General features: G+C 33.2%; 2 protein-coding genes across 2 annotated transcripts in view; both read right to left on the bottom strand.

Moving 5' to 3' along the window:
• The window catches only part of LOC121414865 (peptidylglycine alpha-hydroxylating monooxygenase-like), an 82,228-nt gene extending 76,711 nt beyond the window's left edge, over positions 1-5,517 (bottom strand). Inside the window, exons 1-2 of the mRNA XM_041607918.1 lie at positions 5,475-5,517; positions 2,066-2,199 (exon numbers count right to left, since the gene is read on the bottom strand). Of these exons, the coding sequence (XP_041463852.1) occupies positions 2,066-2,199; positions 5,475-5,517 (177 nt within the window). The remainder of the gene's footprint in view (positions 1-2,065; positions 2,200-5,474) is intronic.
• Positions 5,518-5,986: 469 nt separating this feature from the next.
• On the bottom strand, positions 5,987-7,127 carry LOC121415239 (the record flags this gene model as incomplete). The annotated part of the gene is made up of 1 exon (XM_041608421.1): positions 5,987-7,127. A coding segment is annotated over exon 1 (960 nt), but the record flags the coding sequence as incomplete, so codon positions are not given.
• Between the last annotated feature and the right edge of the window lie 13,367 nt (positions 7,128-20,494).

Genomic DNA, 20,494 nt, shown 5'->3' with positions numbered 1-20,494 from the left:
GACCTGAGAAAATTATAATTTCAATCCCCAGATTTTTTCTATAACCATCCATAACTTGGATTTTTATGACAACTCACATGAACGTTTGAGGCATAACCTGCTTCATAGTAATTTCGAATTGACTTCTTCCTTGCAAACAAAAACTAAATAAACAAAATAACATTAAGAATGCACAAGGACAATAAATACACAACCATATCCATAATATGCAAGAATCCCCCCACGATATATATGTCAACATCCCCCTTAATTATAACTAGAGGATGGTAATGGGGAGGAGGTGGGAATTTTGTAAGCACGCTTTACACATGCACCGTCATCTCTCTTCATTGAAAGCCAAAACGAAAATGAAGCATTCCCCGCACTTTTATCCGCGCATAGCTCAACCGCGGCAAATGTCTGGCATTGTGCCCAAATTCTTTGGCGCGGGCGCCAAAAAGCGCTGCCCCGCCCTTTACGGGTCGGGTCACGAGCCCTTTCTCGGGCAACCACGCCCCCTTTCAAAATCAAAACAAACTAAAATGTGTATTTTGCTAGCCCGCTAATAAATCATTTTAAATCGTCAAGCCGTCTTTAAAATCCATTATTCACGGCTAACAAAACAACAAGAACAAGTGAATTGCGATTTGTCGTGGCTTTAATGAAAATAGAGATGAATGTGCATCTTTACCAATTCTGCTTTTTGTGTACAGTGTATGAATATCATCACATATACATATACCGATAATGTCTGTAACCAACCGATACCCTTGTTTAATAAGCTCCTCGGAGAGGGGTTAAACCCCCGGCTAGAAGGCCCCCCTCGTAAGTTCTTCAATGTTTAAAATTCATGGCTGTTTTCCCACTGGTTCCCTGCTAGCCGGACCGGAATCCCAGCACAGCTATTAATTATGAGCTATCGGTGGATTACAGATGACATAAATATAGCATATAGAGATATATGAATGCCCATGACTATAGACCAGCCTGCCCGCCTTTAAGATCAGGTCAGGCTAAGATTAAACTTTAAGCATGACACAATTATTTCAGTTTAACAGCGTTCTCAAACATTTGTATGTACAAATAGGTCCCCCTCACCTAGGTAACGAGTGGGGACCTGCAACTTACATAATAACATAACATAATTGATTAAAATCCACATGCCTGCCCTGGCATGACCAGAAATACCCAATTATTCTTGGAAAATACGTGTTTCAGGTGGCCTAATTGCCAAATTACCGCCAAACGAGAATATATAATTTATTTATATATGATCGACCGCCAACAAACACGTCAAAATTTTACTCGTATCTACCAAGATATTCAATAAATCTTAGCAACCATTACAGGATCATTCTACTAGTATTCACCAACGTTATCATCCTTAGTGCTTTTACCAGGGGGGGGGGGGGGTACCAGGGAACATTGCTCATTCCTCCATTACAATGTATATCTAGGTTATCCATAACTGACCCCAACATGATTTAATGCATGCATACATTGAACGTAAATGCATGAGCAGCTAAATAACAACAAATGATACATTATGAAAGCATAGACACACTGGTGAAACCGGCTCCAGACCAGCCAAAACCCTTATTCATACTATCGGATCGGACGGTCTGGAGTCGGTCACGCCGGAGCGACTAAGGTAAAATGTATAAATACATACTCAACGAAGATATGAAAGACCAACTTTTAACTCACTGATAAATCTGTCCAACCCTTCATCGGCCAGATGTAGGCCATCAGTTCTGTACAGCGAAATGTCATTATGGGATATTGATGGATGCGGTATGGCTTTACCATGAAATCTTGCAGCTAAAGCCTTGGCGTACCTATTGGCCGCCCTTCTCTTTAAGTCCAATTTACCTTGATCTCCTGTACAGCCAGCGGGGTACCAAACCCTCTCCAAAATGTCCGACCACACTATTTGAAATTTGTCCTTATTGGCGTCAAAAAGTCTATACGTCAAACTAGCCAGCTTCTTCTTGGACAGTGCCTCAATGTCATTCGTTCCTACATGCAATACTACTACTGAAGGCTTTGGTTCACTCCGACCCATCTTATCTAACCAATCGCTTACCCCTTCAATTCGTAGCCCCCTTTTCCCCAACCAGCGGACCGACGTTCCAAGTCCAAGGTCAGCCTCGCCGGTGTTCTTCGCCCTGCGATGTGCCCAAAACACTATCGAGTCCCCTATGATCCACACCACAGGTCCTGTAATAGAAAACAAGAAAAGAGGGCTGGGCAGAATTTTGAAGTATGAAAATTTCCCCCTGAAAGGTCTGCTACCCTTCACCACCCCTTCATCACGGGGTTTTCCCCTCCAAGATACAATGTATGTAATCACATTTTTGACCCCTCCCCTTAATCCTGAAAGCATTGATATTAAACACGTCATTATACCGTTGTAACATTCTCTCTAAAAAGCAGAATGCTCGTAATTGTGTGATATCATTAAACCCGCACTTACTCATTCAATATTAAGCCCAGAGTTATTTTGATGATACATGTATATTGATATCAACCTGTACAGGGGGGGGGGGGGGGGTCGTTATGATCAATCTGATGTTCCAAACACCTTCCAATCAATATAGTACTATCCCTTTCTTCCTTTTGTATAATGTAATAATGTATAATGTATAAACACATTCCAACCAATATATAATAATGTATAATGTATAATGTCTGAGCACATTCCAATCAATTTATAATAATGTATAATGTATAATGTAAAATGTATAAGGTATAATGTATAATGTAAAATGTATAAGGTATAATGTATAATGTATAACGTATAAACACATTCCCATCAATATAGTACCATCTCTTTCTTCATTTTGTATAAAGAATGTAATAAAGTATAATGTATAATGTATAATATATGATGCATAATGTATAATGTATAATGTATACTGTAACAAGGGCTCCTTTGTAAACAAGCCTCTTGGCACTGAACATACCACCCTGCTTCTGAATAGGGCTGAATAAAATAAAACAATACCATGTAAGCAGATATATTGAGAATTATACACCCAAATATCCAACAACCCATCGGCCACGGCTTTGATTAAAGCACATGTCCTCGTGTAAAGTAAACGCGTTGTGACATTATTGGAAGATAACTTACACCTGATTTTGGTCAAAATGTCAAATAACCTAAAATCATCATTTCATATATATTTTCGTTCTTTTTTTTTTTTTTTTTTTTATTTTTTTACTTAACCATGTCGAGTCTTATATATCTCCGATGTGCACTCGAAACCCAACGCCCCATGCGTTGGATTTCCTCATCCGAGCAACCGGCCATGGCAGCGGTCGTAGCCGCCCCAATACGAAAGGAATGCGATGAAAACATTGCCGCCGGCATATCCCCGTATGTCAAACATCGTTTTATCATGTTTCCAAATTCACGCCTAGTTAGCGGGAGAGCACCATATGAACAAAAGAAGGCTCCACCATTCTTTGGGCGGATTTCTAAATAACGAATAACCGCCATCACAGGGCAGCTAACTGTCCCCAACTCTGGTATCGAAATGGTGCACCCATTTCCCCGCTGGTCAGTCTTTGACTTCCTTAGGAATAATTCCACCCTGCGATGCGGTGCATCGCCAGTGACCCTAACATCTGTGTGCTGCAGAATAGACTCACATCTATGCCTGGACTCTACTGTCAACTCACTAACTCTCAACAAACCATAAAATGCCACCGAAAAAGCAGCAGAGTACATCAAAACATCGTAATGACTACCACAAACATGCCTCAAGTAGGCGAGCATTCTATTTAACACAGACAATGTGATTGGATGCCTAGCATCTCTTCTCAAAGTACTTCGCCTACACCCTTCAATTAACCTTGTAATCACAAAACTCTTGGTCACATCCTTTAGCCCAGATGAACTCATATAAAATGCCAACCCAGATATGTATGTTTGAATAGTAGACCCTGCATATCCCATAAAGGATAAATAAGAAATGAACTGCGCCACCCATTCTACATTAGGGGGTAGCTGGGGGTCGTATCCGTACACTTTACAAAATTTCACGTATGCCCCCAAGGCAATAGAGTAAGTTGTGTGTGTTCGAGCTGCCCTAGAAGCCATCAGCAGTCGACTTCTCTCGATAGCCAGCTCTTCCAAAGACGGACTGGAACCTCCACGCCCTCCCGGGCGGCCCCCGGTGCTAACGCATGGAACCTCGGCATCTGAAATCGAGATAGTGCATCAGCTATACCATTATCACATCCATGTACATGCCTAGCCCTCAACACTATATTATTGCTTAAACATATAATCACCACCTTCCTCACCAAAACCATAATATCAGGGCATAGCGCCGACTGCTTGTTAAGTACTGCCACCACGGCCTGATTATCACAATTAAACAATATATTCTTGTCCTTTAGCTCCATGCCCCAAATCTCCAAGCCTACCCAAATAGGGAATAGCTCTAAAAAAGCTATAGACCTCCTACCGGCCTGGAAATCAGCAGGCCACCTGGATTGAGCCCACCTGCCTCCAAAGAAAATTCCAAAACCAATGCCAGCCGCCGCATCAGTGAAAAACTGAATTTCCTCGCTTCCAAACCAGCCTGGAGCCCGGAAGAAAACTTGACCATTAAAATGTGCCAAGAACTCCAACCAAACCCGCAAGTCAGCCTTAGCCCCTCTCGTCAACCTAACCATGTGAAAAGGACGCTTAACGCTCTTAGTTAAGTCAATGAGCCGTCTCATGAATGCTCGCCCTGGAGCAATTGCCTTACATACAAAGTTTAGACTACCTACAATCGACTGAATGTCTCTTAGGGAAATTTTTTGTTTCTGTACCGCCCAATTTAATTTCCCTACTAATTTCTCAATTTTGTCCTCCGGTACCCGAACCTGCTGAGAAACGCTATCTATTACCAGCCCAAGATATGACAACTGTGTGGTCGGGCCTTCCGTTTTTTCTCGCGCTATGGGCACCCCAAATCGTTCGCAAATTGCTTCAAAACAATGCATTGCCCGCCTGCAATCCTCCGAGGCAGGGCCGCCTGCAAAAAAGAAATCATCCAAATAATGGACAATATTTTGCGACTTCGCAACTTTTCTCGCGCAAAACTCTAAAAAAGTACTAAAACATTCAAAAGTGGAACAAGAAACTGCGCAGCCCATCGGCAAACAACGATCAAAATAGTAACGACCATCTATATACATCCCAAGCAACTCAAAATCTTTTGGGTGAACAGGCAAGAGCCTGAAAGCTGACTTAATGTCAGTCTTACCCATAAGGGCACCCCGCCCCAATTGCGTCACAATATCTACCGCCGAATCAAAGGACGAATATGTTACTGTACACTGCCCCTCCGGTATGCCATCATTAACTGAATTTCCCCTGGGTGCCGATAAATGTTGAATCATACGGAACTCCCCTGGGGCCTTTTTGGGCACCAACCCCACTGGTGAACACCTCATATTCTCGAAGGGAGGAACAACAAAAGGCCCAACTATCCTACCTAAGTCTATTTCATCCCTCAATTTCTTTTTCAACGTATCCATGTGTTCGAATGCTGATTTCAGGTTTTTAACAACCAATGGGACCCTGTCCCCTTCAAAATGTAATGAAAAACCAAACTTAAAACCATTATACAAGCACTGAGCATGCTCCTGATTAGGATAAGTAGCTAACATGGGCACCAAACGTGCTAACTTAATAGGGGTCGGAGCAATAGACGACACCGCACTAGCCGTAGACCTATTTACTGCCAGCGGGACTGGAACCGGCCCGCCCTTGGCTACACTGCTTAGCCCCATGACCTGTCGCCTGGCAGCGGGAACACTTGTGCTCATAGATGCAAGCTTTGCCTCGCATGCACTTGCCTCTATTAAAGGCAAAGCACACGCCTCGGCTGGGTGTGCCATTGGCTCCGGGTCCCTTTCCTCCGAAGGGAAAAGATTTTCTCGCGCCGTACTCCCCTCTGTAGAACTGATGGCGAGGGGCATGGGGTAAATTGTGGCGCTGCCGCGGACCATTAGAGGCCACCAGCATCAACCACAACTCGGCGTCGACGCTCGCCCAGGATCGCCCGGGTAAACGCGCCTGCTTGCTCCTAAACTGAGTGTCATAGTCACGCCAGCCATAACCTGCAAACGCACGGGCTGCATGCCTTATCAAATCCATATATTTCATGAGCTCCCTGCTCCTTTCAATGTGCTTCTCAGCGTAAATTGAGGCAAATACTAGAAACACCGAAGTCCACTGCTCTACCGACATGATTTTCTTAGCCTTTGATTGAGGTTGAAGTTGCAAACCAAGACCAGATCCCGATTGACACAAACTCAAAGTGGTGTCACCTACACTCAAGGCCCCAAACTCATCACGTGCATTATTATGCTTAAGGAGCACTCCCAAATCTATATATTCACTTGCCCAAATTTTTTCCTTCAGTGAGATAGCCACTTCCACACCTAGTGGGTCGCATGCGCTAATAAATGGTTCCGGTGCCCCCAACACGGCAGAAAGCCTAGGCGCCTGGGGCTCAGATCTCTCAACACCGACCTCCACTAGATCTAGGCCTAGATCTTCGGCTACCCCTGCCGACCGCGCCGGCACTGAAACTGCTGGCTGAGCCTGCCCCGAGCTACCGGTATCCGACTCCTGAGCTACTATCTCATGCCAAGCAATAGATCTGCCCACGGGCGCCTGGCCTTCCCGCCCCACTAGATCTAGATCTAGCTCTGCCATTTTATCACCAACTTTAGACCTAGGCCTACCACTTTTTTCATCAACATCGACAACTTGAGACTGAGAGGGATTTAACTCACCGCTCCTTCCTGGCCCGTTGTTGCCGCCTCCCAGCCCCAGATCCACACTTGCGGGGGTTGACGTCGCCCGTGGACCTCTCGGCCGACCCGGCCTCCTCTTCGGTGTGTCATCTCCCTTCCTCGCACCTGCGGTCGTTATTTTCTTGGCCTTAACCTTTGGCATGATCAACTCGCGAAACTAGAGTTAGACTCGAAGCTCCGTCACTCAGCCCAAGTCCAATGAATCCTGGATGCAATCACCTCCAAAGTTCAATCAAGCGAACCGCCAAGAAAAAATTCAATCCTGAAGTTGCAAACTGAATCTTTTAGGTCCACAAATCGGCACAGCTAACTTAGTCTTAGTTCTACGGCAACAATTCCTGAGGCTGAAGTCTGAAGACAGTAAAAAACTGAAATCAGCGTCTGTATAATCCAATAAAAGTATGAATCCTTTGTGTAGATATCCGTATAGGTAGCTAGACAAATGTCGAAATATCTGCCACCTAGGCCTAGTTGCCAGTGCCGAAAGAAAATTTTCAAAAAATTTTGTAAGCACGCTTTACACATGCACCGTCATCTCTCTTCATTGAAAGCCAAAACGAAAATGAAGCATTCCCCGCACTTTTATCCGCGCATAGCTCAACCGCGGCAAATGTCTGGCATTGTGCCCAAATTCTTTGGCGCGGGCGCCAAAAAGCGCTGCCCCGCCCTTTACGGGTCGGGTCACGAGCCCTTTCTCGGGCAACCACGCCCCCTTTCAAAATCAAAACAAACTAAAATGTGTATTTTGCTAGCCCGCTAATAAATCATTTTAAATCGTCAAGCCGTCTTTAAAATCCAATAATAATTGGGCGATTCCATTTTGTTTTAAGTCATTAAATTACTTCAATAATAATTGGGCGATTCCATTTATTTATTATTATTAGATTACTCCTATTTTTTATTTTGGGCTATTCCATTTTATTTGGGCGATTCCATTTTGTGTTTTAGTCATTTAGTTAATACTTCAATAATAATTGGGCGATTCCATTTTGTTTTTCATTATTATATTACTTCTATTTTTCATTTTGGGCTATTCCATTTCTTTTGGGCGATTCCATTTTGTAATTTAGTCATTAGGCTACTTCAATAATAATTGGGCGATTCCATATTCTTTTTAGTCATTAAATTACTTCAATAATAATTGGGCGATTCCATTTTGTTTTTTATCACTAAATTACTGCTATTTTTCATTTTGGGCTATTTCATTTCTTTTGGGCCATTCCATTTTGCTTTTTAGTCATTAAATTACTTTTATTTTTCATTTTGGGTTATTCCATTTTATTTGGGCGATTCCATTTTGTTTTAAGTCATTAAATTACTTCAATAATAATTGGGCGATTCCATTCATTTATTATTATTAGATTACTCCTATTTTTCATTTTGGGCTATTCCATTTTATTTTGGCGATTCCATTTTGTGTTTTAGTCATTTAGTTAATACTTCAATAATAATTGGGCGATTCCATTTTGCTTTTCATTTTTATATTACTTCTATTTTTCATTTTGGGCTATTCCATTTCTTTTGGGCGATTCCATTTTGTATTTTAGTCATTAGGCTACTTCAATAATAATTGGGCGATTCCATATTCTTTTTAGTCATTAAATTACTTCAATAATAATTGGGCGATTCCATTTTGTTTTTTATCACTAAATTACTCCTATTTTTCATTTTGGGCTATTTCATTTCTTTTGGGCCATTCCATTTTGCTTTTTAGTCATTAAATTACTTTTATTTTTCATTTTGGGCTATTTCATTTTATTTGGGCGATTCCATTTTGTTTTAAGTCATTAAATTACTTCAATAATAATTGGGCGATTCCATTTATTTATTATTATTAGATTACTCCTATTTTTTATTTTTGGCTATTCCATTTTATTTGGGCGATTCCATTTTGTGTTTTAATCATTTAGTTAATACTTCAATAATAATTGGGCGATTCCATTTTGTTTTAAGTCATTAAATTACTTCAATAATAATTGGGCGATTCCATTTATTTATTATTATTAGATTACTCCTATTTTTCATTTTGGGCTATTCCATTTTATTTGGGCGATTCCATTTTGTGTTTTAGTCATTTAGTTAATACTTCAATAATAATTGGGCGATTCCATTTTGTTTTTTATCATTATATTACTCCTATTTTTCATTTTGGGCTATTCCATTTCTTTTGGGCGATTCCATTTTGTATTTTAGTCATTAGGCTACTTCAATAATAATTGGGCGATTCCATATTCTTTTTAGTCATTAAATTACTTCAATAATAATTGGGCGATTCCATTTTGTTTTTTATCACTAAATTACTCCTATTTTTCATTTTGGGCTATTCCATTTCTTTTGGGCGATTCCATTTTGTATTTTAGTCATTAGGCTACTTCAATAATAATTGGGCGATTCCATATTCTTTTTAGTCATTAAATTACTTCAATAATAATTGGGCGATTCCATTCATTTATTATTATTAGATTACTCCTATTTTTTATTTTGGGCTATTCCATTTTATTTGGGCGATTCCATTTTGTGTTTTAGTCATTTAGTTAATACTTCAATAATAATTGGGCGATTCCATTTTGCTTTTCATTTTTATATTACTTCTATTTTTCATTTTGGGCTATTCCATTTCTTTTGGGCGATTCCATTTTGTATTTTAGTCATTAGGCTACTTCAATAATAATTGGGCGATTCCATATTCTTTTTAGTCATTAAATTACTTCAATAATAATTGGGCGATTCCATTTTGTTTTTTATCACTAAATTACTCCTATTTTTCATTTTGGGCTATTCCATTTCTTTTGGGCCATTCCATTTTGCTTTTTAGTCATTAAATTACTTTTATTTTTCATTTTGGGCTATTTCATTTTATTTGGGCGATTCCATTTTGTTTTAAGTCATTAGGCTACTTCAATAATAATTGGGCGATTCCATTTTGTTTTAAGTCATTACATTACTTCAATAATAATTGGGCGATTCCATTCATTTATTATTATTAGATTACTCCTATTTTTCATTTTGGGCTATTCCATTTTATTTGGGCGATTCCATTTTGTGTTTTAGTCATTTAGTTAATACTTCAATAATAATTGGGCGATTCCATTTTGCTTTTCATTATTATATTACTTCTATTTTTCATTTTGGGCTATTCCATTTCTTTTGGGCGATTCCATTTTGTATTTTAGTCATTAGGCTACTTCAATAATAATTGGGCGATTCCATATTCTTTTTAGTCATTAAATTACTTCAATAATAATTGGGCGATTCCATTTTGTTTTTTATCACTAAATTACTCCTATTTTTCATTTTGGGCTATTCCATTTCTTTTGGGCCATTCCATTTTGCTTTTTAGTCATTAAATTACTTTTATTTTTCATTTTGGGCTATTCCATTTTATTTGGGCGATTCCATTTTGTTTTAAGTCATTAAATTACTTCAATAATAATTGGGCGATTCCATTTATTTATTATTATTAGATTACTCCTATTTTTCATTTTGGGCTATTCCATTTTATTTGGGCGATTCCATTTTGTGTTTTAGTCATTTAGTTAATACTTCAATAATAATTGGGCGATTCCATTTTGTTTTAAGTCATTAAATTACTTCAATAATAATTGGGCGATTCCATTTATTTATTATTATTAGATTACTCCTATTTTTCATTTTGGGCTATTCCATTTTATTTGGGCGATTCCATTTTGTGTTTTAGTCATTTAGTTAATACTTCAATAATAATTGGGCGATTCCATTTTGTTTTTCATTATTATATTACTTCTATTTTTCATTTTGGGCTATTCCATTTCTTTTGGGCGATTCCATTTTGTATTTTAGTCATTAGGCTACTTCAATAATAATTGGGCGATTCCATATTCTTTTTAGTCATTAAATTACTTCAATAATAATTGGGCGATTCCATTTTGTTTTTTATCACTAAATTACTCCTATTTTTCATTTTGGGCTATTCCATTTCTTTTGGGCGATTCCATTTTGTTTTTTAGTCATTAGGCTACTTCAATAATAATTGGGCGATTCCATATTCTTTTTAGTCATTAAATTACTTCAATAATAATTGGGCGATTCCATTCATTTATTATTATTAGATTACTCCTATTTTTTATTTTGGGCTATTCCATTTTATTTTGGCGATTCCATTTTGTGTTTTAGTCATTTAGTTAATACTTCAATAATAATTGGGCGATTCCATTTTGCTTTTCACTTTTATATTACTTCTATTTTTCATTTTGGGCTATTCCATTTCTTTTGGGCGATTCCATTTTGTATTTTAGTCATTAGGCTACTTCAATAATAATTGGGCGATTCCATATTCTTTTTAGTCATTAAATTACTTCAATAATAATTGGGCGATTCCATTTTGTTTTTTATCACTAAATTACTCCTATTTTTCATTTTGGGCTATTCCATTTCTTTTGGGCGATTCCATTTTGCTTTTTAGTCATTAAATTACTTTTATTTTTCATTTTGGGCTATTTCATTTTATTTGGGCGATTCCATTTTGTTTTAAGTCATTAGGCTACTTCAATAATAATTGGGCGATTCCATTTTGTTTTAAGTCATTACATTACTTCAATAATAATTGGGCGATTCCATTCATTTATTATTATTAGATTACTCCTATTTTTTATTTTGGGCTATTCCATTTTATTTTGGCGATTCCATTTTGTGTTTTAATCATTTAGTTAATACTTCAATAATAATTGGGCGATTCCATTTTGCTTTTCATTTTTATATTACTTCTATTTTTCATTTTGGGCTATTCCATTTCTTTTGGGCGATTCCATTTTGTATTTTAGTCATTAGGCTACTTCAATAATAATTGGGCGATTCCATATTCTTTTTAGTCATTAAATTACTTCAATAATAATTGGGCGATTCCATTTTGTTTTTATCACTAAATTACTCCTATTTTTCATTTTGGGCTATTCCATTTCTTTTGGGCCATTCCATTTTGCTTTTTAGTCATTAAATTACTTTTATTTTTCATTTTGGGCTATTCCATTTTATTTGGGCGATTCCATTTTGTTTTAAGTCATTAAATTACTTCAATAATAATTGGGCGATTCCATTTATTTATTATTATTAGATTACTCCTATTTTTCATTTTGGGCTATTCCATTTTATTTGGGCGATTCCATTTTGTGTTTTAATCATTTAGTTAATACTTCAATAATAATTGGGCGATTCCATTTTGTTTTAAGTCATTAAATTACTTCAATAATAATTGGGCGATTCCATTTATTTATTATTATTAGATTACTCCTATTTTTCATTTTGGGCTATTCCATTTTATTTGGGCGATTCCATTTTGTGTTTTAGTCATTTAGTTAATACTTCAATAATAATTGGGCGATTCCATTTTGTTTTTCATTATTATATTACTTCTATTTTTCATTTTGGGCTATTCCATTTCTTTTGGGCGATTCCATTTTATATTTTAGTCATTAGGCTACTTCAATAATAATTGGGCGATTCCATATTCTTTTTAGTCATTAAATTACTTCAATAATAATTGGGCGATTCCATTTTGTTTTTTATCACTAAATTACTCCTATTTTTCATTTTGGGCTATTTCATTTCTTTTGGGCCATTCCATTTTGCTTTTTAGTCATTAAATTACTTTTATTTTTCATTTTGGGCTATTTCATTTTATTTGGGCGATTCCATTTTGTTTTAAGTCATTAAATTACTTCAATAATAATTGGGCGATTCCATTTATTTATTATTATTAGATTACTCCTATTCTTTATTTTGGGCTATTCCATTTTATTTGGGCGATTCCATTTTGCTTTTCATTATTATATTACTTCTATTTTTCATTTTGGGCTATTCCATTTCTTTTGGGCGATTCCATTTTGTTTTTTAGATATTAAATTACTTTCATTTTGGGCTTTTCCATTTCATTTGGGCGATTCCATTTTGTATTTTAGTCATTAGGCTACTTCAATAATAATTGGGCGATTCCATATTCTTTTTAGTCATTAAATTACTTTTATTTTTCATTTTGGGCTATTTCATTTTATTTGGGCGATTCCATTTTGTTTTAAGTCATTACATTACTTCAATAATAATTGGGCGATTCCATTCATTTATTATTATTAGATTACTCCTATTTTTTATTTTGGGCTATTCCATTTTATTTTGGCGATTCCATTTTGTGTTTTAATCATTTAGTTAATACTTCAATAATAATTGGGCGATTCCATTTTGCTTTTCATTTTTATATTACTTCTATTTTTCATTTTGGGCTATTCCATTTCTTTTGGGCGATTCCATTTTGTATTTTAGTCATTAGGCTACTTCAATAATAATTGGGCGATTCCATATTCTTTTTAGTCATTAAATTACTTCAATAATAATTGGGCGATTCCATTTTGTTTTTTATCACTAAATTACTCCTATTTTTCATTTTGGGCCATTTCATTTCTTTTGGGCCATTCCATTTTGCTTTTTAGTCATTAAATTACTTTTATTTTTCATTTTGGGCTATTTCATTTTATTTGGGCGATTCCATTTTGTTTTAAGTCATTACATTACTTCATTAATAATTGGGCGATTTCATTCATTTATTATTATTAGATTACTCCTATTTTTTATTTTGGGCTATTCCATTTTATTTTGGCGATTCCATTTTGTGTTTTAATCATTTAGTTAATACTTCAATAATAATTGGGCGATTCCATTTTGCTTTTCATTTTTATATTACTTCTATTTTTCATTTTGGGCTATTCCATTTCTTTTGGGCGATTCCATTTTGTATTTTAGTCATTAGGCTACTTCAATAATAATTGGGCGATTCCATATTCTTTTTAGGCATTAAATTACTTCAATAATAATTGGGCGATTCCATTTTGTTTTTTATCACTAAATTACTCCTATTTTTCATTTTGGGCTATTTCATTTCTTTTGGGCCATTCCATTTTGCTTTTTAGTCATTAAATTACTTTTATTTTTCATTTTGGGTTATTCCATTTTATTTGGGCGATTCCATTTTGTTTTAAGTCATTAAATTACTTCAATAATAATTGGGCGATTCCATTTATTTATTATTATTAGATTACTCCTATTCTTTATTTTGGGCTATTCCATTTTATTTGGGCGATTCCATTTTGCTTTTCATTATTATATTACTTCTATTTTTCATTTTGGGCTATTCCATTTCTTTTGGGCGATTCCATTTTGTTTTTTAGATATTAAATTACTTTCATTTTGGGCTTTTCCATTTCATTTGGGCGATTCCATTTTGTATTTTAGTCATTAGGCTACTTCAATAATAATTGGGCGATTCCATATTCTTTTTAGTCATTAAATTACTTCAATAATAATTGGGCGATTCCATTTTGTTTTTTATCACTAAATTACTCCTATTTTTCATTTTGGGCTATTCCATTTCTTTTGGGCCATTCCATTTTGCTTTTTAGTCATTAAATTACTTTTATTTTTCATTTTGGGTTATTCCATTTCATTTGGGCGATTCCATTTTGTTTTAAGTCATTAAATTACTTCAATAATAATTGGGCGATTCCATTTATTTATTATTATTAGATTACTCCTATTTTTCATTTTGGGCTATTCCATTTTATTTGGGCGATTCCATTTTGTGTTTTAGTCATTTAGTTAATACTTCAATAATAATTGGGCGATTCCATTTTGCTTTTCATTATTATATTACTTCTATTTTTCATTTTGGGCTATTCCATTTCTTTTGGGCGATTCCATTTTGTTTTTTAGTTATTAAATTACTTTCATTTTTCATTTTGGGCTTTTCCATTTCATTTGGGCGATTCCATTTTGTATTTTAGTCATTAGGCTACTTCAATAATAATTGGGCGATTCCATATTCTTTTTAGTCATTAAATTACTTCAATAATAATTGGGCGATTCCATTTTGTTTTTTATCACTAAATTACTCCTATTTTTCATTTTGGGCTATTCCATTTCTTTTGGGCGATTCCATTTTGTTTTTTAGTCATTAAGCTTCTTCAATAATAATTGGGCGATTCTATATTCTTTTTAGTCATTAAATTACTTCAATAATAATTGGGCGATTCCATTTTGTTTTTTATCACTAAATTACTCCTATTTTTCATTTTGGGCTTTTCCATTTATTTTGGGCGATTCCATTTTGTTTTTTAGTCATTAAATTACTTTTATTTTTCATTTTGGGTTATTCCATTTCATTTGGGCGATTCCATTTTGTTTTAAGTCATTAAATTACTTCAATAATAATCGGGCGATTCCATTTTGTTTTTTATCACTAAATTACTCCTATTATTCATTTTGGGCTATTCCATTTTATTTGGGCGATTCCATATTCTTTTTAGTCATTAGATTACTTCAATAATAATTGGGCGATTCCATTTTGTTTTTATCACTAAATTACTCCTATTTTTCATTTTGGGCTATTCCATTTCTTTTGGGCGATTCCATTTTGCTTTTTAGTCATTAAATTACTTTTATTTTTCATTTTGGGTTATTCCATTTTATTTGGGCGATTCCATTTTGTTTTAAGTCATTAAATTACTTCAATAATAATTGGGCGATTCCATTTATTTATTATTATTAGATTACTCCTATTTTTCATTTTGGGCTATTCCATTTTATTTGGGCGATTCCATTTTGTGTTTTAGTCATTTAGTTAATACTTCAATAATAATTGGGCGATTCCATATTCTTTTTAGTCATTAGATTACTTCAATAATAGTTGGGCGATTCCATTTTGTTTTTTAGTAATTAAATTACTTCAATAATAAAAGGGCGATTCCATTTTGTTTTTTAGTCATTAATTTACTTCAATAATAATTGGGCGATTCAATTTTGTTTTTTTATTATTATATTACTTCTATTTTTAATTGGGCTATTCCATTTTTGTTCGGGTAATCCATTTCGTTTTTTATCACTAAATTACTCCTTTTTCATTTTGGGCTATTCCATTTTATTTGGGCTATTCCATATTCTTTTTAGTCATTAGATTACTTCAATAATAATTGGGCGATTCCATTTTGTTTTTTATCACTAAATTACTCCTATTTTTCATTTTGGGCTTTTCCATTTCTTTTGGGCCATTCCATTTTGCTTTTTAGTCATTAAAATACTTTTATTTTTCATTTTGGGCTATTCCATTTCATTTGGGCGATTTTATATTCTTTTTAGTCATTAGATTACTTCAATAATAATTGGGCGATTCCATTTTTTTTATTACTTAATTACTCCTATTTTTCATTTTGGGCTATGCCATTTTTTTTGGGCGATTCCATTTTGCTTTTTAATCATTAAATTACTTTTATTTTTCATTTTGGGCTATTCGATTTGATTTCATTTTGTGTTTTAGTCATTATTTTAATACTTCAATAATAATTGAGCAATTCCATTTATTATTATTAGATTATTTCTATTTTTGTTTGGGCTATTCCATTTTTGTTGGGGTATTCCATTTTGTTTTTTATCATTAAATTACTCCTTATTTTCATTTTGGGCTATTCCGTTTCTTTTGGGCGATTCCATTTTGTTTTTTAGTCATTAAATTACTTTTATTTTTCATTTTCGGCCACTTCATTTGGGCGATTCCATTTTGTGTTTTAGTCATTAAGTTACTTCAATAATAATTGGGCGATTCCATATTCTTTTTAGTCATTGAATTACTTCAATAATAATTGGGCGATTCCATTTTGTTTTTTATCACTAAATTACTCCTATTTTTCATTTTGGGCTATTCCATTTCTTTGGGGCGATTCCATTTTGCTTTTTAGTCATCAAATTACTTTTATTTTTCATTTTGGGCTATTCCATTTCATTTGGGTAATTCCATATTCTTTTTAGTCATTGAATTACTTCAATAATAATTGGGCGATTCCATTTTGTTTTTTATCACTAAATTACTCATATTTTCATTTTGGGCTATTCCATTTCATTTGGGCAATTCCATTCTGTTTTTTGTCATTAAATTATTTGAATAGTAATAGGTTGATTCCACTTTTTTATTATTAGTGGATTACTCCTATTTCTCATTTTGGGCTATTCCATTTTTGTTCGGGTATTCCATTTTTTTTTCATCGTTAAATTACTCCTTTTTTCATTTTTGGCTATTCCATTCTAGTTGTGTTATTCCAATTTGTTTCTAATCATTAAATTTCTTTTATTTTTCTTTTTTGGCTATTCCATTTTATTTCGGCGATTCTATTTTGTTTTTTAGTAATTAAATTACTTCAATAAAAAAGTTTTCCCGTGTTGAGTCAAATTAAGCCGCAGGCTCCACTCCTGGTGGTGCCCTTCCGTCAATTCCTTTAAGTTTCAGCTTTGCAACCATACTTCCCCCTGAACCCAAAGACTTTGGTTTCCCTTAGATAATAACAAAATGGAATACCCGAACAAAAATGGAATAGCCCAAATAAAAATAGAATTAATCTATTGATAAAAAATGGAATCGCCCAATTATTATAGAACTAATTTAATGACTAAAAACAAATTCGAATCGCCCAAATAAAATGGAATAGCCCAAAATGAAAAATAAAAAGTAATTTCATGATTAAAAACAAAATGGAATAACCCAACTAAAATGGAATAGCCCAAAATGAAAAATAGGAGTAATTTTAATGATGAAAAACAAAATGGAATACCTGAACAAAATTGGAATAGCCCAAATAAAAATAGAAGCAATATAATAATAAAATGCAAAATGGAATCGCCAAATTATCATTGCAGTAATTTAATGATTAAAAAACAAAATGGAATGCCCAAATAAAATGGAAGAGCCCAAAAATAAAAAATAAAAGTAATTTCATGATTCAAAACAAAGTGGAAAAACCCAAATAAAATGGAATAGCGCAAAATGAAATGGAATAGCGCAAAATGAAAAATAAAACTAATTTCACGATTAAAATCAAAATGGAATAACCGAGCAAAAATGGAATAGCCCAAATAAAAATACAAGTAATATAAGGATAAAAAGCAAAATGGAATCGCACAATTATTATTGAAGTAATTTAATGACTAAAAAACAAAATGGAATCGCCCAACTAAAATGAAATAGCCCAAAATGTAAAATAAAAGTAATTTAATAATTAAAAACAAAATGGAATAACTGAACAAAAATGGAATAGCCCAAATAAAACTTGAAGTAATATAATAATAAAAAGCAAAATGGAATCGCCTAATTATTATTGAAGTAATTTAATGACTAAAAAACACAATGGAATCGCCCAAATAAAATGAAATAGCCCAAAATGAAAAACAAAAGTAATTTCATGATTAATAACAAAATGGAATAACCGAACAAAAATGGAATAGCCCAAATAAATAGAAGTAATATAATAATAAAAACAGAATGGAATCGCCCAATTATTATTGAAGTAATTTAATGACTAAAAATCACAATGGAATCGCCAAAATAAAATGAAATAGCCCAAAGTGAAAAATAAAAGTAATTTCATGATTAAAAACAAAGTGGAATAACCCAAATAAAATAGAATAGCCCAAAATGAAAAATAGGACCAATTTAATGATAAAAAACAAAATGGAATAACTGAACAAAAATGGAATAGCCCAAATAAAAATAGAAGTAATATAATGATAAAAAGCAAAATGGAATCGCCCAATTATTGAAGCAATTTAATGACTAAAAAGAAAGTGGAATTGTCCAAATCAAATGGAATAGCCCAAAATGAGAAAATAAAAGTAATTTAATGACAAAAAACGAAAATGAAATCACCCAAATGAACTTTAATAGCCCAATATGAAAACAAGAAGTAATTTAATGATAAAAAAACAAAATTGAATAACCCAAAAAATTGAATAGCCAAAATTAAAATAGAAGTAATCTAATGATTAGAAAACAAAATGGAATCACCAAATTATTACTGAAGTAATTTAAAGATAAAAAACAAAAGGGAATAGCCAAAATAAGATTGAATAGCCCAAAATGAAAAATAAAGTAATTTTATGATTAAAAACAAAATGGAATAATCCAAATATAAATGGAATAGCCCAAAATGAATAATAAAAGTAAATTAATGATTACAAATAAAATGGAATAACCCAACAAAAATTGAATAGCCCAAATTAAAATAGAAATAATCTCATGATAAAAACAAAATGGAATCGCCCAAAATGAAAAATAAAAGTAATTTAATGATTAAAAACAAAATGGAATAACCCAACTAAAATGGAATAGCCCAAAATGAAAAATAAAAGTAATTTAATGATTAAAAACAAAATGGAATAGCCCAACTAAATGGAATAGCCCAAAATGAAAATAGGAGTAATTTAATGATAAAAAACAAAATGGAATACCCAAACAAAAATGGAATAGCCCAAATAAAAATGGAAGTAATATAGTAATAAAAAGCAAAATGGAATCGCCCAATTATTATTGAAGTAATTTAATAACTGAAAACAGAATGGAATCACCCAAATGAAATGGAATAGCCAAAAATGAAAAATAAAAGTAATTTCATGATTAAAAACAAAGTGGAATAACCCAAATAAAATAGAATAGCCCAAAATGAAAAATATGAGTAATTTAATGATAAAAAATAAAATGGAATAACCGAACAAAAATGGAATAGCCCAAATAAAATAGCCCAAAATGAAAAATAAAATAATTTCATGATTAAAAACAAAGTTGAATAACCGAACAAAAATGGAATAGCCCAAATAAAAATAGAAGTAATATAATGATAAAAAACAAAATGGAATCGCCCAATTATTATTGAAGCAATTTAATGACTAAAAAGAAAATGGAATTGTCCAAATCAAATGGAATAGCATAAAAGGAGAAAATAAAAGTAATTTAATGATAAAAAACGAAAATGGAATCACCCAAATGAACTTTAATAACCCAAAATGAAAACAAGAAGTAATTTAATGATAAAAAACAAAATGGAATAACCCAAAAAATTGAATAGCCAAAATTAAAATAGAAGTAATCTAATGATTAAAAAACAAAATGGAATCACCAAATTATTACTGAAGTAATTTAAAGATAAAAAACCAAAGGGAATAGCCAAAATAAGATTGACTAGCCAAAAATGAAAAATAAAAGTATTTTTATGATTAAAAACAAAATGGAATAATCCAAATATAAATGGAATAGCCCAAAATGAAAAATAAAAGTAAATTAATGATTAAAAACAAAATGGAATAACCCAACAAAAAATGAATAGCCCAAATTAAAATAGAAGCAATCTCATGATAAAAACAAAATGGAATCGCCCAAATAAAATGGAATAGCCCAAAATGAAAAATAAAAGTAATTTGATGATTAATAACAAAAATGGAATAGCCCAAATTAAAATAGAAGTAATCTCATGATAAAAACAAAATGGAATCGCCCAAATAAAATGGAATAGCCCAAAATGAAAAATAAAAGTAATTTGATGATTAATAGCAAAATGGAATAACCGAACAAAAATGGAATAGCCCAAATAAAAATAGAAGTAATATAAGAATAAAAACAGAATGGAATCGCCCAATTATTATTGAAGTAATTTAATGACTAAAAAACCACAATGGAATCGCCCAAATAAAATAGCCCAAAATGAAAAAATAAAAGTAATTTCATGATTAAAAACAAAGTGGAATAACCGAACAAAAATGGAATAGCCCAAATAAAAATAGGAGTAATATAATGATAAAAAACAAAATAGAATCGCCCAATTATTATTGAAGCAATTTAATGACTAAAAAGAAA

The sequence above is a fragment of the Lytechinus variegatus genome, chromosome 5, assembly GCF_018143015.1.
Source record: "Lytechinus variegatus isolate NC3 chromosome 5, Lvar_3.0, whole genome shotgun sequence".
In the NCBI taxonomy this organism is placed as follows: Eukaryota; Metazoa; Echinodermata; class Echinoidea; order Temnopleuroida; family Toxopneustidae; genus Lytechinus; species Lytechinus variegatus.
This window is presented reverse-complemented; position numbering and strand designations above follow the sequence as displayed.